The following is a 26,357-nucleotide window of genomic DNA, read 5'->3' as shown; positions in this document are numbered from 1 at the left end:
GGCGGTCTCCCTACCCATGGACCATTTGGTGGATCTACAGTAGTTCTGGCATTTTGTTATGATGACATCAGTTGGCTTTATTGTCATAATGAACGGAATACACCTCTGCAGCTTCCACAATGCCCAAGATCCTTCTCACAGAGACCTCAGAGACCTCCGCTCAGTGGCAGCAGCTGACAGTTTAAGAATAAGTGCTGGCAATCTTGTCTTCTCAGGGGACCTGTTCCTTCCCATCTGAAACATTAAACTGTAGTCCAGTCTAAGGTCTTAATCATGAAATTTCATGTCTTCTACACCCTAGCTTTCAAGCTTTATTTCTGCATCTATTTTGCACGAGGATCCTAAACTCCAGACCCACGAGGTTTTTCTCAGTGCAGAAGGCATGAGAATTAGCATAAATTAACCCCAAGCTCCAGAAACAGTATCCACATGCTCACTATCAGAAAAGGATAAAAAAAACTGTGCAGCTTATAAATGTGGTTATTCCTCCTTTAAATTCCCCTTATATTTTTTCCATATTTCTACCATCTGCCACTGCACAATAGAAGAACTTTTAATTTTGTCAGCACTTGGCTTAATTTTTTTCAAGTGATTGAATCTTTTATATACCATTGAGCTCACTTTTGTTTGGATTCAGTTTATGGGTATTTTTTCCATTTTTTGAATAAGAATATGTACATGAAAGCAATATATAGGAAGATATAATCCAAGAAGTCTTGCTCTTTCTCCTATCTGCCATTTTACCACCACTATGTTTAAGCAGTGTGTTTAGCATCTAGCTTTGTTCTTGTGTTTCTTTTTTTAAGGAGCTCCTGAGTGCCTTTTTTTAGCAATACATTCCTAACTCTAGCTCTTTATCAGATCCTAGAGTTCTTCATGAATTCTACAAAGTCTGTCATAACCCCCTTTTCAAGAAAGCCAGAGACACTAGAATTTCCCTTCTTCTGTGTGGGTCATATACTCTAATCTTTTCCCTGTTTTTCTACAGCTGCGTGTAAAGAAATTCTCTATTCAACCTTATTTGATAGATAGTAGACCACAAGACCTCCATTTCAAAGCAGCTTCCCCCTACTCATGTAGATTGGAATGCTGCAGAAGCCAACAAGAATCTAAGCAGACAGGTCTTGCTGGGCTTCCCATCTATTAGTGTTAGATCATAACACTTTTGTCCAATGACATTTCTACATGGTTATTCACATTTCAATCATGCGTATGCAATGACATCTACATAAAAACTGGAAAGTACAAGGTTCTGAGAGCTTCTGGGAAGCAGAACAAATGCAGAAATTCCTGGAGGGCAGTGCACCCAAAGAGGGCATGGAAGCCCTCCATTCTTCACAGACATCTCAAATTCCTCCTCTCTTTATTATGTGTCCTTTGCAATTTCTATACTTCTTTTCCTCCTTCCCTCCCTTCCTTCCTTCCTTCCATTCTCCTTCCTTCCTTCCTTCCTTCCTTCCTTCCTTCCTTCTTCCCTCCCTCCCTTCCTCCCTTCTTTCTCCCTCCCTCCCTCCCTCCCTCCTTTCTTTCTTCCTTCCTTCCTTCCTTCCTTCCTTCCTTCCTTCCTTCCTTCCTTCCTTCCTTCCTTCCTTCCTTCCTTCCTTCCTTCCTTCCTTCCTTCCTTCCTTTCTTTTTTGTACTAGTATTAGAGCTGGGAATTGGGCAGTGCCTGGCACTGTCTCAGCATTTATCACTCAAGGCTAGCATTCTACCACTTGAGGCACAACTCCACCTCTGGCTTTCTGGTGGTTAATTGGAGATGAAGACTCCTTCCTGTTAAGACTGGCTTTGAACTTTGACCCTCTTACCTGGGCCTTCTGAGTAGCTAGGATTCCAGGCAGGAGGCATTGCATTGCAATTTCTTTTATATAACCAACTGGTAAGTGTTTCTCTCAGTTGTGTGGCTTTCTCTAGCAAACTAATCAAAACTGAGGAGTAAGTTGTGGAAACTCTGATTTAAACTCTGATTTAAGCATGGGTAACATAACCTGAGCCTTGTGTTTGGAATCTGAAGTTGGGAAGGTAAGCTTGGAGACTGAGCCCCCAAACTGTGAGATCAGACAATATCTCCAGGTACTATCAGGACAGAATTGAATTAGCTGGCTAGTATTTGCTGCTACAGAACTGCCTTCTGGCCTGGCACATGGGGGAAATCTATACACATCTGCTGTCAAAAGTGGGTTGTGTTATAGGAGTCCAGTGAGAGAAAATGAGTTTGAGCTTTGATTTCTACTGTTACATCGGATTGAATTTTACATTCTTTTCCTTCAACTTAAAAATATTTATTAGGAATGGTAGCCCTTTATCCCTTCATCAGGGATAAATATGCCTATGTAAATATTTGATATATAATAAATATTTTCTCCAAGTCAGTCATTTGTTAACTTTCATTATAGTATATAGAGTTTGTATACAATAGATTGCTTTCTACTTTTACGTAGTCATATTTGTCAGGTTTGTAATGTGATATTTTAAAAATGGCCTCATACCATGTTATAAAAGAATTTTGTCCCTAGTATTAACATGATTTTGTGTCTTGCATATTTGGAATTTCCTATGGTAAACTGACTAAAAACCTGTCTGTTTAAACTAGTTGTTATTGTTGTGGTTGAACTCAGGGCACTGTCTCTGTGCTATTTTGCTCAAAACTAGTGCTCTACTACTTGAGTCACAGTTCCACTTCTGGCTTTTTAGTTAATTAGAGATAAGAACCTCAAAGAGCTTCCTGCCTGGCCTTGCTTCCAATTGTGATTCTCAGATCTTGGCCTCCTGAGTAGCTAGGATTACAGGCATGAGTCACTAGTATCCAGCTTTCTTTTACTATTTACTACCGTAGGAATTTCTGCCTCTGTCTTTTTCTCAGGCTCTCACCCTCTCTCAACATTGTGTGTTTCTGTTTGGCTGCCTTTGCTACATTTTTATAGCTGGCAGGTAACATATATAATAGTCAGAACATGACGTTTGAAGTACATACTCATGGTAGCGTAGTTAAATCTAGCTAATCAACACATGCCATACTTCACACTATCATTTTTTGTGATAGGAACACACTTTTTATGTAATTACAGCTCAATAAGAAGGAATAGAGTTCAGGGAATCTATTGTACAACAAGGTTACAAGTTAATGATGACAAGTTTTATTTTTATAGCTTTTTAAATTGGTAATTGGCCCTCATTATTTCCATGCTTCCATATAAATATGCAGTAACTTTTCACCTGCTTACTGTTTTCATTGTCATTGTTCAATATTCTCATTTATTACTTATAGGAAATCTACAATTCCAGTATACATTTCTTCTCTGACTTGGTGCTTAGAGTTGTTTAATTTCTAAGTAAAAGTTCCCTTGATTGTAATTTTGGGAGTACTTTTCATGTGTTATAGTCAGAAATTATTGTTTTAATTATTTCTGCTTGGTAGAATTTAAAACTTAGCATAATATGTAGACAGTTTTGGAGAATTTTTTTTCCATGTGTACTTTCTCAACCCATGGGACTAAGAACCCATAGATCTATTCCTAATTAACCATAATGGTTAGTTTTTCTATATCTGTAATTTTGATTTAGTCTTGAGAGCAAAGTGCTTGTTGTTTGTATATTTCTTGTAGCTTCTTCTGTAGTTTTGTTTTTATAGGTGGCTTGTGTTCTTCAGTATACAGATATTTATAACTGTTGTACCTTCATTATGAACAGAGATGTTTATTGTTATGAATTTCTTGTCATATTTAATATTTTGACTTGAAGTCTTCAGTCTGATTGTGAGATTGTAATTCTAATTTTAATTTATTTTCTATTTGTTTGGCATATGTTTGCCCAACCCTTTAATTTTAGCTATTCTGAGTAATTTTATTGAATATGTATTTTTTTGAGCAGGGAGTGACATTTTTCTTTGTGAGTCAATTAGAAAATTCTAACAAGAGAGGTAAATTATATTTACTTTTTCTGTTTAGTTTTCAACTCTCATATTTTTATATTTATTCACCATAGCTGTTTGTGTGCAATGCTTGATTTTTTTTCTTTAGCATTTAGAGCAAATTTTTCTTGAATAATTTTGACACCTTTTTTTCTGGAATTTGAATTAAGAGCCTTAAGCTTGCTTGCTTGTGTGGCACTCTCTTACTTGAACCATACCTCCATTTCACTTGTTTTGGTGGTTAATTGGAGATGGAATTTTGCAGGTTTTTCTACCTGAGCTGGCCTTGGTCTACAGTCCTACAGATTTCAGCCTACTGAGTAGTGAGGGTCACAAATGTGAGCCACTGGCACACAGCTGGCTTCATTGATGAGTACTGGCTTAGGCTATCCATCTAGTTGAGATTGTCAGGTGTTTAATCATGATCAAAATGAAGTTAGGTATTTGAGTAAGATTAACAAACAAGTGAGGTTGTGTCCTCTGCCATAATATCAGAATTTCTACATCTTGTTAAGGATATTATTCTTAGTTGAATGATTATTATACTTGTCATTCATTAAGCAGTAGTGAGACATGACTATTATTATTACTATTATTAAGGGTGAGAAATGACTTCCAATTCTATGGAAGTATTTTTGTTTGTTATTTTAAGAGCTATTTTTCTTATAAGTATAATAAAATATATATGGTACCTCCCATCCACAGCTCTTTGATTCGGTAGGCACTATGTCACTAAATGGGCAGAGAGCCTGGATCATACCTAATCAATCTGTGAATTAATTCTTGATCTGAGATCAGCTGTACAGTCAGATTAAGTAATCAGAATCTATTTTGAAGAAAATGAATAGGGCCAGTAAGATTCTATAGGGACAAGGGATACAGAATGGAAAATGAAGAGACCAAAATAATAAGTTAAAAATTATAATAAAGACAATTATATGGTGATCAGATGCAACATGAAGAAACAGAAAGATCCAGTCAATGAATCACTGAGTGAAAGAGATACAGACACATAGAAACAAAGTTTAAAAGAAAGACAGACAAAAGAGATCTTTCTGAGCATTCTGAGATACCATATTCTAGGTTTTCTTTAGCTAGTATGCAGTGTCTTTCCCATAAGAAATACTGTAATTAGGCTTCTACAAATTACTCTTTTGTGGTCTGTGTGTGTGTGTGTGTGTGTGTGTGTGTGTGTGTGTGTGTGTGTGTGTGTGTTTCTGAGAAAGAGAGAGAGAGAGAGAGAGGAGAGAGTGTCCTGGGGCTTGAGATTGGGCCTGAGCACTGTCCTTTAGCTTTATTTGCTCAAGGCTGGTGCTCTACCACTTGCTCTATTGGATTTTTTTTTTGTGCTTAATCAAAGATCAGACTATTCATGGACTTTTCCACTTTAGCTGACTTTGAATGGCAACCCTCAGATCTTAGCCTCCTCAGCAGCTAGAATTATAGGCATGAACCACTGGCACCTGGCTAAATTGCTTTTATATATGATCTAGCATAGAGGCTTCAGTTTTCTGTGATAGAAATGGACCTAACAAAAAAATTTTAAAAATAATAATATTTAAAAAGAAAGTTTTTTTTAAAAAAGAACAATGACTATAATAGAATTTGATGGCCATTTAATATTTTGATTCTATTTCAGTTTTACCAAGTTGATAAGATAGACTACAAATTAATCCAGATATTTGCACACATTTTTGTGTGGTAGTGTTATCTAATCAGCTATTTTTCTATGGCCTGAAGAAAATCTATATATATTTGAGTTCTTTTGTTTGTTTGTTTGTTTTGTTTCTTTGCCAGTCCTGGGGCTTGAACTCAGGGCCTGAGCACTGTCCCTGGCTTCTTTTTGCTCAAGGCTAGCACTCTACCACTTGAGCAACAGCGCCACTTCTGGCTTTTTCGGTGTATGTGGTGCTGAGGAATCAAACCCAAGGCTTCATATATAGGAGACGAGCACTTTACCACTAGGCCATATTCCCAGCCCTATATTTGATTTCTTATAACATCTTACATATAGTTTGTTTCTAGAGAATATTCACATTCATATGTTTCTTTGTAAATGAAGTCTAATGGATATTATCTTTGTCATTAACAAAGTAAATCCTTGAAATTTTCCATATGAGCATATACAGTCTTTGAAAATTATGTTCCATTATTTTGTCTCAGAATGTAAGCCAAAAACTTCCAATACAGTTATTTGATTTTCAGGTATGTGTTAATAACACATAATTTTATTTCAACATAAAGTAACAACTCACTTGAGAAGTATGAAGCAAGAAAGCAAACAAACAAAATAGATTGATATGTTATGATTCTCCCTAAATTCTGATAGATATTCATAGTATCAAATGGGAAAGTGTACAATAAATTATTCATAGGACTTTTGGCATCATAAATCTGAAAAAGACAATGCATACTGTGATTCTGAGATGCATTGTTTAGAACTATTAGTCTAATAAGAAAAAGCTAAAGATAATGAAGTAATGGAGTAGTTTATGTCATAAAAGTTATATTTTTTAAAATGTTACCATGAAATGCTTCTAAATGATAAATGATGTAACAAAGTGGGGCAAGGCTAGCAGTGACGGCTCATGACTATAATACAAGTTACTCAAGAGGCCAAGTTTCAGAAGATGGTGATTTAAGGCTAGCCTTTCAAAGGGTTTGTATGACTCCATCTCAACTAAAAGGTAGTAATAGTATAATATGTCTATCATTCAGCTATACAGAAGGCATACAAAGGAGGATTGGAGTTCAGGACAGCCTGGGCAAAAACAATCAAACAAGACCCTCCCTGAAAACTAACTGAAGTAAAAATGGGTGGGAGGTATGGCTTAACTGGCAGAGCTTCACAAGCCCAAAGACCTGAGGTCAAGCCCCAGTGCCTCCAGAAAAAAAAAAGAAGGAGGCCTTTATCCTTAAGTTAACCGTTAGTTTCTTATTCATTGTTATTGAATATAATTATCCTATATGCAATTTTAGTTATCAGGTAATTAAAATTGTTATAAGCATATATTCACATGTTAAATTGCACAAAAATATTCAGATATCCTTAGAGTATCTTTTGATAGTTTGTTAATTGAATTTCATGCCACATACATCAGGTTTTGCCTCAGAAGCATAGAAAAGTTTAGAGGTAGTTGACAATATAGATTAAAGACTTTACCCTTGGTAACAAGTCTTTCCTACTTCCTGTCTTGTGCCATTAAATAAGTACTTGAAGCCAGGAAATGAGAAGAATCTAAAAATGATCAAGAGGAAGGAGATATTATTTGTTCTATTGGAATAGGCAAACACAGAAGCATTTAGAAAAGCAGGACAGCTTTTCCCTTTCTTTTCTTCCTAGATGTTAGCCTTTACAATACAATATAGGTTTATTGTTTTCAAAAAGTAAAAGTCACCCCAAGAAAAATGATCTATACCTAATCCACAAGTGTAAATACACTTTTAAATGAATTTTGATCCAAATTGTATTGAAGGATGTATATTCTGTTTATTACAGGATAATAGAACCTGCACTGACACACTAGGGTTCTATGATCAATGGCCTTCATATATCCTTCCAATTTACATTTTAACAAAGGCAATCAACAGATATTGTCTTTTACTCTATCCCTGATTTGAACTCAAGGACCTGTTTTTACTAGAACAGGTGCTCCACTACTTGAACCTCACCTCTAGTCTCAAATAAACTATTTTTTTAATAGCTAAAATCTCCATTAGCTTGTAGGATTTGAAGAAAAAACATCTGGATAGTTTTTTCCTTCCCTTCCAATGTAAACCACATGTTCAGCTGCAGAGGTGCTGTATTCAGCTACCAAGTGCACACCCCCCCCCAACCTTTGAGCCCCTGGTTCAAACCTGAAAGCAATTGTACATGTTACCGTATTAACTTTCCAAAACCAGAGAAGCTCTGGATTCCAAAACCTTTATATCCTCAAAACTTTTGGATGAATTATGACTCTATATTTAACAAAATTGTACTGAGAAGCAAAGCCATTCACACATCCCCTGTGAGGCTATAAATTAGTGCTCTTTTGTTTAGAAGAAGATGGAAGTCTGATAACATATATAAAACAAGTGGAAGGATTCAGAATGTGTAGTCCAAAATTCTTTGAGAATTTATTATTACAAAATGTGTAAGAAAATAATAAAAGACGAATATTTTAGTGTATCTGGAATAGGTGGTACATATGAATAAAACTAGGCAGTCCCCAATAATCAACTTATCAGAGGACTGTGGAATTACACAAACTTTGGAACAGCAGATTACCACTATACAAACTTAAACCGGTTTGATGTGGTCATATCCATTGTCAAGGAGAAGGCTTAAAAATGTATATACACCATCAAACGCAATTTCTTTAAAAGTTATTTGAGTTGGGGCTGGGGATATAGCCTAGTGGCAAGAGTGCCTGCCTCGGATACACGAGACCCTAGGTTCGATTCCCCAGCACCACATATACAGAAAACGGCCAGAAGGGGCGCTGTGGCTCAAGTGGCAGAGTGCTAGCCTTGAGCGGGAAGAAGCCAGGGACAGTGCTCAGGCCCTGAGTCCAAGGCCCAGGACTGGCCAAAAAAAAAAAAAAAAGTTATTTGAATTAACATAGGAAATATAGGAAATACATTTACCAAAATATCTGGATAGCAGAACTGTAACTAATTCTAATTTACTTTTGATTACTATGATTTTTTTTCTATACTAGCATGTCTAACTACTATAGTAATGACACTGCTAAATTTCACTGTACTATTTAAGCATATCAATATCATATGTCTTAGTTTTGAAATTGTATATATATGAAATTGCTATCTATCAAGAGAGATATCACATTCTTCACCTTTTGTTAAAGATACTGAGAAGAGGTTCCATGTGGTTATGTGCTATAAAACTAGAAGGCCTTCGATACGGAGAATTGCAGTTTGAAGCCAGCCTGGACAGAAAAATCTGAAAGACTCAAACTCCATAATAACCAGAGTAACACTGGGCCAGAAGTGTGTGACTTCTGGCATCACTTGAGCACTACTTAAGCAAGCAATCCCAGCAAGCATGAGGTTTTACATTTAAATTCCAGTAGTGGCAAATATACAAACACATAAAGGCTGAGTTTCTACAAAAATAGAATCAAGAAGCAAAACATAGTTTTCAAATGACATCTTCATGCAAATAGTACAATTTATAGCATTGTTGATGTGTTCAGTGTGTTTGTATATTAAAATTAACCATGGAAAATTGGAGATGTGAACCATATTGTTAAGGAAAGAATGCTTAGAATTTCAGACTTCAAAATATGCCCAGTGAGTATAAACTGCCAGCATTCAAATTCTGACCCACATGGAGTAAACAGCAAGCCAACCAGCTCCAATAGTAGGGGATCAATTGAGAATTTATAATGTCTTTGTTTCAGTCATCTGAGACAATTTGCAATCCTCAGAAATATATTTTGAAAATAAGATTTTTATCCTGAAATGCTCCTTTAGCAATACAAATAAGTAAGAGGGCTGTATGCACTTTCAGGAAAGCAATTTGCCTTCTGGGTTGCACAGAATGGTGATAACGTGATGATAAGCCATCCTACTGCTTGGCGTGGGTAAAATAGCTAGACCCAGCAGTAGATCTGCAGAGGAGACAGCTCTGCGTTTTAACTGCCAATTTTCAAGTCACTGCTTCTTCCACTTCCTACAAGATGCATCTGAAATTTGGTGCTAACTCGGAATGTTTTATTCTGCCTTGGTAGACCATTTCTGCAATCCATGAACGATTAAATTATATTGCTTTTTTATGAGGAAATGGTGATATCTGTGCTTTATTTACTGAAAGAAATAACTCTTCTTTATTTTTCAGAGCTTCCATATGGCTGGGAAAAAATCGACGATCCCATATATGGCACTTATTATGTTGAGTAAGTCTCTAAATGTGACATCCACTTGTTATTAAGATGTCATGAAATTGCGTTAGTATTTCATTCATCGAGCATGTATGGCTAACGGCCCCTTTAATTCACTTTTCCTCCTACTCTGAAGTATCTGCAGAGACTCCAGTATGACTAGCTAGCAGTTTCTCAACTCTCCAGCTGGCTGATTTGTCATTCCTTCCCTTTCTAAACACCAATTGGAAAAGTGGGTTTCACACTGTCCTTTAAATGAGTAATAATTAAAGAAGTTGAAGCAAATACCTTTCATTTTGCAATCAAAATGTTAGGAGCTGGCTGCTTGTGCAAAAGAGAAATTCTATTAAAACAGATTTCAGAGTCAATTAAATGAATCAGTCACACTTTCCAGTTGAATAATAAAATAAAATTCGGACTTTTTTTCCTTTAAGGATTTCATTTCAAATCAATAGGTTCTTTCAAACTGGACTTCTTTCTATTCAAATCAATAGGTTCTTTCATATTGGACTTCTTTCTATTACCTATTGGAAGGAGAATTGCATTAGTATATCTTACAGTATGAACTACCCACATTCTTTAGAGTACAGAACAGCGTATTAAACCATATATGCATGCATTTTATTAAGAAAATAAGATAATATTCATAGTTTTCCAAAGTGAAATGTGAGCTGGGTGCTGGAGCTCACTCCTATAATCCTACTTAGGAGGCTGAGATCTGAGAATTACGGTTTGAAACCAGCCTATACAGAAAGGTCCTTGAGACTCTTACAGTCCATTAACCAGCAGAGTGGAATTGTAGCTCAGATCTTAGAGCATCAGCTTTGAACAAAAAAGCCAAACAAAAGTGTAAGGGCCTAGGTTCAAGTCTCTGTACTAGCACAAAAAGAAATTTAAAATGATTTATTTTTACAGAACTATCTTTTTCTGATAAAGAATGATTTTTTACTCTTATCCATAGTGTAATGTTTCTATAGTTATTTGGTGAAATAACAAAGCCTACATATTCCTATGGGAAACACATTATCCAAGAAATGCTGGATTGTAAAACAAACAACTTTCACATCATTTATCAAGGTTTAACTCTGTTTGCTTTAAATGCATTCTGTATAAGAGTAATAATATAGATGGTTAAGGGTTATAAGTTTAATGGCTGTTTTATATATATATATATTATCAAACTGAATTACAGAGAGGTTACAGTTTCATACATTAGGCATTGGATACATTTCTTGTACTGTTTGTTACCTCGTCCCTCATTCCCCCTCCCCCTCCCCCTTTCACTTCCACCCCACCATGAGTTGTTCAGTTCACTTACACCAAACAGTTTTGCAAGTATTGCGTTTGTAGTTGTTTGTCTTTTTTTACCCTGTGTCTCTCAAATTTGGTATTCCCTTCCAATTTCCTAGTTCTAATACCAGTATACCTGGTTTCCAATACACTCAGATAAGATACAGAGATAGTGTAGGTACAACCACAGGAAGGTGATACAAGAAGATCATCAATAATAGAGGCTACAGTTACATATGACACGTTGAAAGTAGTTACAACTGTGATATAACAATCGTTTCCATAACATGGAGTTCATTTCACTTAGCATTATCTTATGTGTTCATAAGGGCATAGCTATTGGGCTCCTGTGATCCTCTGCTGTGACTAGCCTAAACCTGTGCTAATTATTCCCTATAAGGAAGACCATAGAGTCCATGTTTATTTGGGTCTGGCTCACTTCAATTAGTATAACTTTTTCCAAGTCCTTCCTTAATGGCTATTTTTTACTAAACTTTTTGTAACACTATCTAAGCAGGTATTGAATTTTATTAGCTGTCAAGCTCTCATTTGCACTAGAGATGGACAGTTCAGGTAGACCTGCATACTCCCCACCGTTGAGCCTCTCCTGCATAAGCACTTGTCTGCAATCCTTTGACCTAACAATTTCACTGTGGAAGCAATCAGTTTTGCTCCCAGAGTCCATCATTTCCAGATTCATAGTCAAAATGAACTCAGCTCATGTGCCATGTGCAAATCTTCTAGCATACTATCTAGACCTTCCTTTCAGGTGCACACTTTTTTTTTTTCCAAATTTTTATTATCAAACTGATATACAGAGAGGTTACAGTTTCATACGTTAGGCATTGGATACATTACTTGTACTGTTTGTTACCTTGTCCCTCATACCCCCCTCCCTCCTCCCCCTTTCCCTTTCCCACCATGAGGTGTTCAGTTCACTTACACCAAACAGCTATGCAAGTATTGCTTTTGTAATTGTTTTTCTATTTTTACCCTGTGTCTCTCGATTTTGGTATTCTCTTCCAATTTCCTAGTTCTAATACAGTATACACGGTTTCCAATATACTCAGATAAGATTACAGAGATAGTGTAGGTACAACCACAGAAAGGTAATACAAGAACATCATCAATAATAGAAGCTACAGATACACATGGGACGTTGAAAGTAGTTACAACTGTAATATAACAATCGTTTCCATAACATGGAGTTCATTTCACTCAAGAAAACTAACAATAACAATTGTTGGAGGGGATGTGGCCAAAAGGGAACCCTACTTCATTGTTGGTGGGAATGTAAACTGGTTCAGCCACTCTGGCAAGCAGTATGGAGATTCCTCAGAAGGCTAAATATAGAACTCCCCTATGACCCAGCAGCCCCACTTTTGGGTATCTATCCAAAAGAACACAAACAAAATCACAGTAAAGCCACCAGCACAACAATGTTCATCGCAGCACAATTTGTCATAGCTAGAATCAGGTGCACACTTAATAGGTACAAAAAGATATATACACAGGTGTATCTCTAGTTGCAAAAATGCAGGAGAATCAACTATAAGTAGTTCTGAGTCCTCTGAGCCCCACTAAATTTCTAATCTATTAGGACCACTGCATATTTTAATTGATATAAATAACTTATGAGTATTATAAATACTCATGTATTTTAGTCACAATATAGCTGTGATTCCTGAATAAATTTAACAGTAAATGCAATAAATCCTGACATTCTTTCACCTTGTAGTACTGGGGATGGAGCCCAGGCCACTGTACATGCCAGACAAACTTTCTACCACTGAGCCACACTGAGTCACTGAATCTGACTGTCTTATGACTAAATTTAAAATACTGAGCCTAAGCTATTTGTATCTAAAGTCTAAGACACTTCTGCACAAGGAAAGAGAAGTGAGGTCTGTGGCATACCGGATGTCCTCTTCATACATGACCTCTCGGAATAATTGAATAAAAACCTTTCCCTTCATCCAGATGTTGGCAAACTCTGTAAAGATTCAAATATTTTAAGCAACCACAAGGCCACTGTCACAACTACTTAGCTCTATCTGTATAGTTTGAAAGAAGCCATAGGCAATACTTATCTGCATGAGTAAGGATAGGTTCTGTAAAGCCTTGTTTATAAAAGCAGGAAGCTGACCAAATTTTATCTGTAAGTCACATTGCTGATCTCTATTATAGTTCTTCAGACTACTATTTCATATCCTCAGCTTCTTTCAAACTGAATTCCAACACAGAAACAGTATTTAACTTAAACCTGTGTTTCCTGCACCCACACAAGAGAAAGTCTGTTTCCTGCCTACTTCCATCTTCAAGCAGAGATCTCCTTCTGTAGACCTTAATCACTAATTATTGAATGGCACATGATTATCACCCTAAAAAGCCTTGTGCTGGCTGTATTTGTACATTGTCCTTATATTTGTTTAAAATATACTTCTTTATACCCTCCTCCCCTCTATTTTTTAGGTATCATAGCCATTGTTAGAACAATCAGGATTCAATCATGCTCGTGTAATTGCACTGGAAGAATATGTCCCATAATTGTATATTTCAAATGATTATGAGGCCATATATGTAAGCCATTGAGAGTCAGAATAGTTTAACTCCCTTCTAATTGTATCTAGTAATATCAATAATTAGCTGTCTGAGCATAAGAGGTTGAGCAGAACAGTGAGATGAACACACTAATAACTCATTAGTACAGAAAAAAGTCAAGTAGAATATTCCCCTAAGGGGCTGGGAACATGGCTTAGTGGCAAGAGTGCTTGCCTCTTATACATGAAGCCTTGGGTTTGATTCCCTGGCACCACATATATAGAAAATGGCCAGAAGTGGCGCTGTGGCTCAAGTGGCAGAGTGCTAGCCTTGAGCAAAGAGAAGCCAAGGACAGTGCTCAGGCCCTGAGTCCAAGGCCTGGGACTGGCAAAAATAAATAAATAAATAAATAAATAGATAGATAGATAGATAGATAAATAAATAAATAAATAAATTCCCCTAATATTACTCAGAAACACTTTGGATAAATCCATCAATGGAATTAAAATACTTGATTTATTCTATATAATTCAAATCATGCTAATGAGGAATATCTTCCATTAGCACAAAGACAATTTATCAAATATTTTAGTAAAAATGCACCTATCAACCTAGCTTCTTTCAACTGTGCATGTCACCTTCACTGCACCTGCTATCTATTGGTTCTTTCCACCTGTTATCTACTGGTTCTGAATAGCAATTTTGTTTACAGAAGTTATATAGGTAGGTATTTAGTGAGTGATTTGTATGTATCTTAGATTCAGCTGAATATTCACCTGCCTTTAGAATGTTTATTTCCCTCTACAGTGACAATAAAATAAATCATCTTAAGTTTACAGATGAGAAAACTCATGCTGCCCATGGTGCCCTGAGGTCGATGAGTTCCTAACCTAAGTCGACAAACACCAGGCCCAGGCCCTCCATTGCCAAAGGACTCTAAGCAATGTGGCAATTGGGAGCAAGACCTGAAAGCAGAGAAATTCTGATTGTGTGGCCCTTAGCAAAAGGATGCGAGCACCCTTTTGGAGTAGCTGGTGCATCTCTACAAACAGGGCCACACTGCTGAGTATTTTATAGGACTTCAAACCCCATTCATCATCTTTTATTTCATTTCATGTGGAAGCTGGGTATATAGAGTAAGGTTAACTCTATGTAGCAGTAGAACCAATTCAGTCCAATTTTTCTTAACACCAAATTTAAGCTCGTGCAGCACTTTTCAATGCATTAAGAAGTCCGAAAGCTACTAACTAGAAATGTAACTGTCACTGTTCATAAAGAAAGGAATAAAATTAATGCAAAAAAAGTGCAAAATGTAGTTGAACAGCTGTGACTTTTGTACAAATGTGTTTTTTTTTTCTCTCCTCTTTTGTGAAATTATGTCTGCTGGGGTACATTTTGCTTTTAATGGCAGCTACACAATTTGCTTAACTAGCTAGCCCAGAAGACAATTTCCTGGGACAGCTTTCATGCTAAGCTGCCTCCTCTGGAACTGAAAGAGAAGCACAGCATAGACCTATAGTCACAACGACAGCAGAGACTGGCAGATGTGATTTTCATGTGAGGTTTTTACAAGGTTTTTCACGTGATATCACACAGCTGCTACTATAAAACATTACTCTGTGCAATTGTAGGAAGTGTGGAAAGTGCTGCATAATATCTTCAATGTAATATTTAGTGGTAAAAGCAAAATCGCATTCATTTCCTGGCTAATGGCGAGTTATCTGGTGATGGTGTAGCAAGTTGGAAAGTGGTTAGAAAGAATTTTAGCTCACATCCTGTCATTTCTTCTTGAGTAGGTTTTTCTTAAAATTTTCCAAGAAATAAAAACTTTCCTAACTTTAGAATATTGGGTGGTAGCACACATGCAATACATTTCAAATTAGAATGAATTGTAAGAAGCCAGGTATGGTAGTACATATTTATAATTCCAGCTACTTAAGAGACAGAGGTAGGAGATTCGAAGTCAGTGGCTGACCCAGGCAAAAGTGTGATACACTGTATAAAAACAAACTACAGCACAAAGCACTGTGATTTGGCTCAAATAGTAGAGTGTTTTATCTAGAAAGTGATCAGGCCCAGAGTTCAGACTCTAATACTACTGACAAATAAACAAACATTGGTATACACTTTCAAAACTAGCTCATTAGTTCAATGCTGCAATTCAATTTTTCAAATGATGGCAGTTTTTCTTCAGTCTTGAAAAACCATGATATTTTGTGCTTTTAAACAGCACAGAGAAATACTTTCTCCAACTTAAACATGTATATAATAGAAGATCCTAGGGAGTTAATCAATGACTTTCTAACAAGAGTACTATATTTCACAGGCAGCATTTGGAAATATAAATTATTATTACTTAGTGATCTCAGCTGTGAAATCTTGGGAAGACAGGTTATGGATCAATAAGAGGGGAAGGAAGCAAAAGAGGAGAAAAATTGAATGGTGGGGAAAAGAGGAATGCTTATCTTGCACTTACTACATGCCAATGGTAATTCTAAGTACTTACACATCTCAGATGATTTAATCCTCCCAGAAGCCCTGTGGAGTCTGTCTTATAGAGAATCTATAAATAGGGAGTCCCATTTCATGGACTAGGAAGCTGAGAAGTAGGGTGCTGGTGGCAGGAAAGTCTGTGAGACTCTTATCTCCAATTAATCACAGAAGAAAAAAAAAACAAACACCTGGAAGTAGTGTTGTAGCTCAAATAGTAGAACACTAGCCTTTAGCCTTTAGGGACAGTGCCCAGGCCCAGAGTTCAAGGCCAGGGACCAGAGAAGGGGGTGGGGGGGTGGGAGGAGGAGGAGGAGGAGGAGGAGGAGGAGGAAGAGGAGCTGAGGTCCAGTTGCAACCAGATTTCAATAGGCAGCTTCATATTATTCCAAATTTGTATACCTAAATCCAGTTTGCAGTAAGTGCAAAATAAAGGTTGTTTATTATTCTTGTATTTCTCAGTAATATATATATACATACATATGTATACACTTTTCCTTTTGTTATTACTTAGTCTTCCAGCTTTTTCATGATTATGATATACTCCCAAAGAATAAATCATTCAAAGGAAAATTTTGATTTGGAGATAAACATGTGGTGTAATCTCCTGGTTGGAATGTAGCATCCTAACTAAGGATAGTGTTCACTTAGAATCATTGAGAATTTCATACTTCATTGCATGAAGATGGAGGAGGGAAAGACTATAAGACAGTTGTGTGGCTGCCAAATGGTTTAAGGTTCCAGGATAGTTGGTAAGGAGGTATATTGCCTTGATTATATATCATGACAAATGTCATCATTCTAGCTGGGATATGTGCTTTGTGATGATAACAGTAGTGTAGCATTAGGTAAGGTGCTGTTTCAAGCTTTTAATATGCTGTCCCCTTCATTATCCCAGATGACAATTGGCACATTTGCAAATAAGGAAAACATATCTCTGGGAGGGAGCCCACTCTAGTCAGGAATGCCAAAGGTACACCCATGTCATGTGGAAAAACACAGGCTTCTTCTCAAAAGTCAGCAGTGATTGCATGTTATATTATATTATTGTATACTGGATACCCAGGTGGGCCTCGAACCAACAACAAGAGTCACCAGCACTCAGTCAATTGGGATAGGAGTCTTAACTTAGCTGTGTACAGTGCTTCCACTATAAAAAGTATTTTCCTGAATGAACAAATCAATATACTTAGTTCAATATTGAACAAAGGGGCAAGGATCAAAGACCATGAGGAGTGGAAAGGAGAGAAAAGAGGAGAAAGAGCATTAACTAAACTTTCTTTCCTCCTTCCCTCTTTTCCTTCCTTTATTTCTTCCATCCTTCCTTTTCATCCTTCATCCCTTTCTCCCTCTTTTCCTTCCTACCTTCTTCCCTTTTCTCTCACTACTTATCTTCTACTTCCTTCTAGCTGAATCATGCCAATTTTACAGTCTGTGACATCCATTATTTCAGCCTGAAGAAAAGTCCTGAGACAAGATCCCCTAAAGAACGGGCGAGGATCTTATAATCCCACACACATTGTTTATACACCACTGGCATTTCTGATCATATATAGTTGAGCCAGTTTCCATCTTCTGCACTGCCCATTCTCATTGTGTAAATCTCAGCTGGCTATTGATTTACTTTCCTAATACTACCTTTCAGCTGCAGATCAAGTGAAAGGCTTATGTTTTCCTTCCAAGCCACAGTCCCTCAAGCATATTTATACCATGATCTTTGAAAACAAAATGAAATCTCATATCCACTCTCATCTCTTACCATTACCAACCTGTCATCATTGCAAACCACTCATCCACACCTTATGTGAATGGAGATCACCTTGTATCCTAAGAGCCCGCCATCACCTGCTTGCACTCACATGGTCAGCATTTACTCTGTGCCTTGTCCACTCTCCCCTACCCCAAGCAGATTTTGAACTGGAGAGAAGAAAATTTGACTCTGTAATTAAATACAATTTTGTTAGCAAATGTTTGATCTCATAAACTACTTAACAAACCATCTGATTCCAAATAAAGAATGTTTTAGGCACCCAGAGGTTTAAATTGTTTAAACTGCCGAAAGCCTTCATCAATAACAATTAATTATTTTCCTTGATGTCAGAGTTATATAACAAATGGAATTTTCCACAAATACTATTCCTAATTCCAATAAATTGAGTTTTATTGTGAGCTCACTAGTAAAAAGCAAAGGAATTACTCATCTTAACAGAATATGTTTATAAGCAAAAATGATTAGAAAATAACCACATTTTTGTTGCTTTTTTCTTTTTTGTTCGTTTGTCTTTAAGAATTTGAATGGAAGTCATAATTTAAATCAAGCCCTGGTTTATACAATTCTAGAGAGAGTAGCCTAGACAAACAGCACATTACTAATGTGTCAACAGTGAAGATATCCAAAGAGGGAAAACTTCTATGGAGGACAGTAGTGTGGAGTACAAAATCCCCCAGCCCTTGTCATCTCTGGTTGGGGATTGGCCCAGCTGAAGACATCCCTCTGTTGTGCAAATGGCCTTGTGGAGAAAGATGGGGAGGACAGTGGATTTGAAAGCTGTTGCCCCAAAGAGCCTCAGGCCACCTATGGATGGGTTGGGATGTGGCATTCCTATACACAAAGGCTCTCAAGGCCCACAGGAAGCATTGTCCCCACCCCTGTCCTAGGTAGTTTACAGCTAGGTAACAACAGAAAGATGCCACCAGCATCTTTCTCTGAACAATCCTAATGGCCTCTCACCAAGGCAATGTTACATAACAATTCTATTATTTCTGCAAAACAGTTCTTCTTGCTTACTATCCACATTCACAGAACTAAGTTTCTTGTGCATGAACTGCAGGTTGTCTTGGGCAAACAGTCTGTATCATGACCTACTTTGGAGTCATTTCTTAGAGATTAAGTTCTAAAGTTAGCCCATGAAATGAAAATTGCACGTCATCAAGTGTGTCCTCAAATTCCACAGGATTTTCTTCAATAGTGTTAGAGATTCACATGCTGAAACAACACCTGGGTTTTTTTTTCTCCTTTGATGTTAGAAAAGCGCTTTTTATGGAATTGATGTTGTTGGCTGGTATTTGGGTCTCTTAGACCTCTAATAGATATGTAACTGGAATCACGTTCTGTGTAGAGAGAGGCCAATGTTGTCAGGGCTTAAGGGACTTAGTTAAACCAAAGAAGCAGCAGATTGATGTCATGTCTAGAGCAAGCTATAATTGAATAAAACAGATGCTGGTTTCACCCCTGCTAGGTAAGGTATAATGCCACTCACCCCACATGAAAACTATAATTCATCTCTCCCTTAATATGCCAATAATGTTTTTGAAAACTCCTCGTATGTGTCATACACCAGGATGTTGGAAATCGTCTTTTTTTGCATGTGTGGTTTTGAATTTACAGGTTAGTACACAGTTACATTTAACCTCCCTGGCTTTTGCCTAGTAAATGAGAGGTTTGAATCACTTGATTGCTAAGGTCTCTTGGAGTTCAAGGAATAGTCACTGCACCTTGTGTTAACAGGGATAAACTTGTCCCTTTTCCTGTATTAAGCCTTACTGTTTTTCGTGTATTAACCCTTACTGTTTTCTCATTATGGCTACTGATCAAAGAATATTTAAAAATTGAAAGCTATTTGCTTTAACTTTCTACTTTTTGTTTTGCTAGATCATCTCATGCTACCATTCCTTTGCTTTAATGATTTTTTTAAAATTTAAATTTATTGTCAAGGTGATGTACAGAGGGGTTACAGTTATATACATAAGGTAGTGAGTATATTTCTTGTTATACTTGTTGCCTTCTCTCTCATTTTTCTCCCACCTTCCCTCTCCACACCCCCATACCACCAGGAGCTGTACAGTAAATTTCCAACGTATTGTCTTGTGAGTATTGCTTTTACATTGGTTCAACTCCTTTAATGATTTTTTTTTTTAACAATCCCATCTTAAAAGCATCATAGAATGAACATCCCTCCAAATTCTAGGCTGTTAAAACAGAATCTTTTTGTCAAGCCATGAGTTGAAGGGCACAAAGAACACAAAAAATAAGGGATGCATTTATAAACAAAATGTCAGAGTCAAACCATATTCTTAATTATAAAAATATTATCAGAATATTTTGTAGTGAACATTATTTTCCATTTTAGCAATAAAATGTAGCATTGTTAAATACTATTTTAGTTGTGATTAAGACATGACTTCATATTTAACTAGATAAAAAATGTACTAAAAGAGACTCATCTAATTGTATAATAAAGATGGATAAGTTACAAAAATTATCATCAAATTTTATGTTCAAATGAACCTTAGAATTGTTAAGAAAAAATTCTGTTATGGGATTGTAACTTCTAAAGGCTAAAGAATGGCTCTTACTGTGATAAAACAGTAGTTCACTGAATTTTGCATAGATTTAGTTTAGAAAAACTTAATTTGTTGTTTGATTTCTGAAAGATTTTTAAAGCACTGCTTGTTGGCGTTGCCTCATAATCAAAGAACTCTAGTCTAATTTCCATTAAGGAAACAGTCATATATAGAGGTTGACAAAGTCTCTTCACGCTATTCTTTTTTTTTTTTTTTTTTGGCCAGTCCTGGGGCTTGGACTCAGGGCCTGAGCACTGTCCCTGGCTTCTTTTTGCTCAAGGCTAGCACTGTGCCACTTGAGCCACAGCGCCACTTCTGGCCATTTTCTGTATATGTGGTGCTAGGGAATCGAACCCAGGGCCTCATGTACATGAGGCAGGCACTCTTGCCACTAGGCCATATCCCCAGCCCTCTTCAATCTATTCTTAATTTGCTTTCTCCAGTTTTAGTGAGGCATCAAGAAAGTAAATATATTTCAGATAGACTAAACAATGCAATCTTTTTTTCTGTACTATTTCTTAGTAATTTAGTTTGTGCATTGACTACAATGGTAGTTTTATCTCTGACGGCTTCTTTCTTTGTGTTAGGCTACCCAGAGAAAAATAGTAAGTTGGTGGTTGTGATAGTAGTAGTTGTAATAGTAGTAATAGTAGTAGGAGTAGTAGGAATACTAATAGTTGTTGTTGTCACTGCTAAGGATAGGATCTTGCTATGTATCCAGGTAGGACTCGAACTTTTATCCTTCTGCCTTTGCTTCCTGAGTGCTAAGTTTACAGTCCTGCACCACTACCCTAAGCTAATAGTTATCATTTTGAGGCATTTGGTATGAGTAGGGAATCTTGTAAGACTTATTTAATCATCATTATTATGCTTTATGAGAAACACTAATTTCTATTTTACAAACATAGCAACTATAACTGTAACAGTCTATATTTAGACTTGACCACAGCCCCTAAGTATTCCAAATATACTAAAATCAACTGGAAATTATAACTTTAAACATTTTCATGTTTCACTTGTTTCTCTAAACAATCCTATAATGTGAGTAATGTTTTTATAGAGGAGGCATTTGTCATCCAGAAGCATTAGGGAAATCTCTAAAAGGGTGGCAAGTGGTAATCTTCAAATAAAACTTAATGACTCCTCCATTTGATGGTTTACTCTTCAAAAGGAGAGACAGCTATGAACTGGTGACTCATTCCTATAATTCTTGCTACTCAGTAGACTGAAATATGAGGACTGTGGTTCAAAACCAACACAGATGGGAAAATCCCTAAGAGTTTTATCTCCAATTAACCACCAGAAAGCTAGAAGTAGAGCTATGGTTCAAGAGGTAGAACATTAGCCTTGAGTAAAGAAGCTCAGGGACAGTGCAAATAAAAGCTCAAATTGCTAATCTGCTTCCACTTGCATGAGTCTCAGGAAGTATGCAGGATTGAGGATAATGCTGTTGTTCTCCCTTCTCTCCATCATATCTCACAGCCCAGGGCCTACTGGTGAGTGTAGCACATGTGGATGAAAAGTCCACCTCTATACATGGAAATGTCAGGAAGAGTTCTCCCCAGCCCTCAAAGCTCCACCCATTACTGTACAACAAATCTTGTTCTGAGTATGTGACATTTTCTTTTCTCATTGGCTTAACAGACCTTGACAAAATTGAACATTTAACTACCCCTAAACTTTTTCAAACACATAGCTCAGTTATTTTTTCCTACCCACAGAGTCCCTCACATACAATGTGCATCTTATTCAGAAAAGGACAAGTCAGAATCACCTTGAATCAGTATTGCCAAAGACATGGTTCATACTCAATTTCTAGAGTTGATAACAATGTCACCACCATTCATGCTCGTTACCAATCAGTAATCACATTCTTCAATATGTAAGTTGCACACATCTGCACATAGTTTCTAGTGAAGCCTATTCACTCAATGCCTCTATCTATATAATGACCAGTTTATTAAAAAGATAAAATTATTAAACATATCAAAAATATCTTCAGGATACCAGCAGGTAATTCCCAATATTGTCAAAGTTTCCAGTTTTATAATGAAAAATGATAAAAAGAAATTGAGAACAACCTTATCAAAATATATTGTAGATCACCCAATATAGCCTGTGCCTGCACCTATGTGTAAGACATTTCACTTGAAAAAGTTAATGTATACTTGTAACAGAATCACATAGATGAGTATTCCTTACTTTAGGCACTATACAGAGCTGGGCGTGATTCACGAGTTTACCCCTGGCTGTGAGATCTCCCGAAAATCATTTATCCTCTCTGAGGAACAGATAAATTAAAAGAAGGCTGGGCTGGGGATATAGCCTAGTGGCAAGAGTGCCTGCCTCGGATACACGAGGCCCTAGGTTCGATTCCCCAGCACCACATATACAGAAAACGGCCAGAAGCGGCGCTGTGGCTCAAGTGGCAGAGTGCTAGCCTTGAGCGGGAAGAAGCCAGGGACTGTGCTCAGGCCCTGAGTCCAAGGCCCAGGACTGGCCAAAAAAAAAAAAAAAAAAAGAAGGTAACTTGTTTAGTTCAGGGTTTGACACAAATATTTGACAGACAACTTTTATCATTCATTCTTCTCTATCATCTCATTCTCCCTTTCCACTTTACTCTCCCTTTTTTTACAAGACTGGTGAATGGCATTCATTTCTTTCAACCTATTATGATGTCTATTAAGCAAGATGTAAATGAACTGAAAATGAAGTACAAAAAATGGGAAGTTCTTCTGAAATATTCAACAGCATCTCTTTCATCTTTATATAAAGCTTCAGAATGAAATGCCCAATTTAAGTTCAATGTAGGGACAAATATTTTTATTTTGGTAGAGAACAAACAAGTTATTTGAAAGTGTATTTTCCATTACAGTTACATGAAACCATCATCTACTAAGTATGAAGCTTTGATCTTGCAATAATGGTGCAATTTTAGACCTAGATGTTAATTATGTAATGTTTGGCTACAATACTTTGTCCCACTAAGCAGTCTATTAAAAGCAACACCAAAGCGACTTCTTGCACCTTTCTTTGTTCTTGGTGCTTATCCTTATCATTCAATCCCACCACCTATACCCATCCCTACCCCCCACATAAACCATTTTTAAATCTCCCCAAGGTCATTATCTTCTAGAACTGTAGGTCCTGCCAATGTCCAGGGCTCACAGTCACTCATTAGTGGCAAGGATAATAAAAGATTTTGCACAAACATTAGTTGCCTATAACTAGGCAATAGATTTTTTCTCTCTAAAACTCATAAAAATAATCACATTCTAGATTTTGAAAGGAAGAAAAATTTATGTGATTTCCTTCTGGTTTATGCAGTTATAAGAACCCAGAAGTCAATAACAATACTTCTTTAAAAATTTTTTTCTCATCTCTGAATACTGAACTTAGAAACTTGGGGGACTTTGGATATTATATACAATTGCAATACCTTGTAATGCCAATGTCCTTTGACCTTCAGAATCTTCAATAGCCTTGTGCATCTCTGCTAAATAGTATTCTTCTCTTGGACCCCTTCTTCCTAGAAAATTCCAGACAGCAATAATGCTACCTTCTTGATTTCCCATTATCTCAATGTCTTTAGTAATTCACTGACTCTTCTTGGAGTCAGGCCTCAAAGTGTTCCCCTTTCCATAACTGTATATGTCTATGATTATAAATGATTGCATATTATATTTATTTAAACTTTGGTGGACTTAAGCTTTTCTGTAAGTCCGCACTTTAACAATTCAAGTAACTTGCCAAAACATAGCAATATATTTCATCATAACGCACAATATGATTCCCACCATTTTAACCCTCCCTGGAACACCAAAACAGTCATTTCCTTAGATTATGTGACTCTTTATCCTTACAGAGTGTCTGTTCTTCATCCACAAACTATAGGGAAGAACAGTATCTAGCATACTGGAGGTAGCCTGGCAATGATGATGACAATTCTACAGATCACTGACACTTTCCGATAGTTTATGGAGTGAAATTTATCTTAACAGTCTTGCAAGTTCAAAAACAAGGCACATTCTCCAAGAGAGAGATTTTTAAGCCTAGCCATTAGACTAGAATCACAGTGTAAATAAGATTCAAGACTTCATACCACAGCTTGGTACTACCCTTCCAGTCTAGTAGCTTCCATCTGTTCACAAACACCTCTCCCCCACCACCTTACATACAATCAACATGTGTATGTGTGCCTTAGCCCTATGCTCTAACAAAGTCGAACCAAACCTTTGTGTCTACCCTTCTCCTGCTAAATTGTCCCTTTCTCCATCTGGCAGAATACATCTGTCTCTTTAGAAGGTTCTCAAGTATCCTTTCTATCATGACATTTCTCTGAGCCATTAGTTTAGACATCTTTTTTAATATTCACTTTATACATGCAATTTTTCACTTTTTATTACCCATTATTTTCCTAGCCAATTGTAGCAAAATCAACTCAACTCAGTTTACACAAAATTGACTAGATTCCAAAATTAAAAATCTCATGTCTTGGGAAAATCATGCTTGGGTTTCCAGTATCTAGCACACGGATTAATTAATAAATTTGTATATGAAACTTAGGACTTAACCATTTAGTCAGAAGTGTCCAACCCCAGTGAAGGACTCACAAGTGTTGTTTCTAATACAGAGAGATTGTGAACTATAGTTTTTCACTTTCCCTTTTTTGGTTTTAGATCCTACTTTTAAGGGTTTTGTTTTGTTTTGTTTTTTGGTTTTTTTTTTTGCCAGCCCAAGGCTTGGGACTGAAGGCCTGAGTACTGTCCCTGGCTTCTTTTTGCTCAAGGCTAGCACTCTAGCTCTTGAACCATAGTGCCACCCTGGCTTTTTCTGCTTAGGTGGTGCTGAGGAATAGAACCCAGGGCTTCATGCATACAAGGCAAGCACTGTACCACTAGGCCACACTTCCAGCTCCCTGTCTTTAAGTTCATAACTCAGTATTTTCAATCTTGAAGCAAAAGGTTTAAAATATCTTTGAAAATGGTGACCTTATCCTGTCTTGTGGGGCAGGAGTTCAGAGAATAACATTCAAAATACTGGAAGGAGTAGGGTTGGGAAAAATAGCTCTCTTATTTTTTTCTGAGCTAGAGTTCATATAGGGACTTAGGGATTTTGTGGCATGATTACCGACATACATGGGTATGTCTTCTGTGAGACAAATATCAAGTAATAAGTGAAATATACATTGCCAGTCAGTATCTAAAGATCTTACCATGATGAAAGGGAAAGGAGCTCATTTACACGAATAATATATCTGGAGGAACCCTGCCTTATGTGGAGTACAGGATAGACTTGGTTGTCAGTTTTGGTGCAAGTATATGGGTGGCCTTCTCAACTGGCCATGATTCCAACCCTCCATGTACACATAGCCCTAAAGAGACGCCTCATGACCAGAAAGAGTAGGAGAAAATAATATGTGACTGACTCAAATCTCTTTACTTATATCCACAGAGCAAATTCACATACCCCCAGGTACAGTCAGGAATAATGAATGGACATTTATAGAAAGAAAATGATCACATAAGTGTTAGAATTAGGAAGAAATATTTTGAGAGGTAGTATTCAATATTCTATTTTTTAAATGCTCCAAGTAAAATAGACTTAAATTTTCCATTCATCCAAACTCATATTTTAAAATAACTTACATTAAGGCATTAAGCTTTCATCTAGTACTTTTAAAATTTAGCTCTATAAAGTACTATAAGGCATAGATTATATTATGTACGCTGTGTTTTATTATTCTCTTTTGTTCCTGTTTTCTTTCCCCTGCAACGCCACATGCCTGATTAATACTTGCCCCTTGCTCCTCTCCTCTCCTCTCCTCTCCTCTCCTCTCCTCTCCTCTCCTCTCCTCTCCTCTCCTCTCCTCTCCTCTCCTCTCCTCTCCCCTACCC

The 26,357-nt window shown here is 36.9% G+C and overlaps 1 protein-coding gene across 13 annotated transcripts in view; it reads left to right on the top strand.

Annotated features, from left to right (window-relative positions):
• Window positions 1-26,357, top strand: part of Magi2 (membrane associated guanylate kinase, WW and PDZ domain containing 2) — a 1,248,503-nt gene that overhangs the window by 929,924 nt on the left and 292,222 nt on the right. For all 13 annotated transcript variants that reach the window (XM_048339896.1, XM_048339895.1, XM_048339899.1 and 10 more), the window contains one exon: window positions 9,753-9,810. In XM_048339896.1, the coding sequence (XP_048195853.1) occupies window positions 9,753-9,810 (58 nt within the window). The remainder of the gene's footprint in view (window positions 1-9,752; window positions 9,811-26,357) is intronic.

Source organism: Perognathus longimembris, chromosome 2 (assembly GCF_023159225.1).
Source record: "Perognathus longimembris pacificus isolate PPM17 chromosome 2, ASM2315922v1, whole genome shotgun sequence".
Lineage (NCBI taxonomy): Eukaryota > Metazoa > Chordata > Mammalia > Rodentia > Heteromyidae > Perognathus > Perognathus longimembris.
Note: the sequence above shows the minus strand (reverse complement) of the source record. Positions and strands in the feature narration are given on the sequence as shown.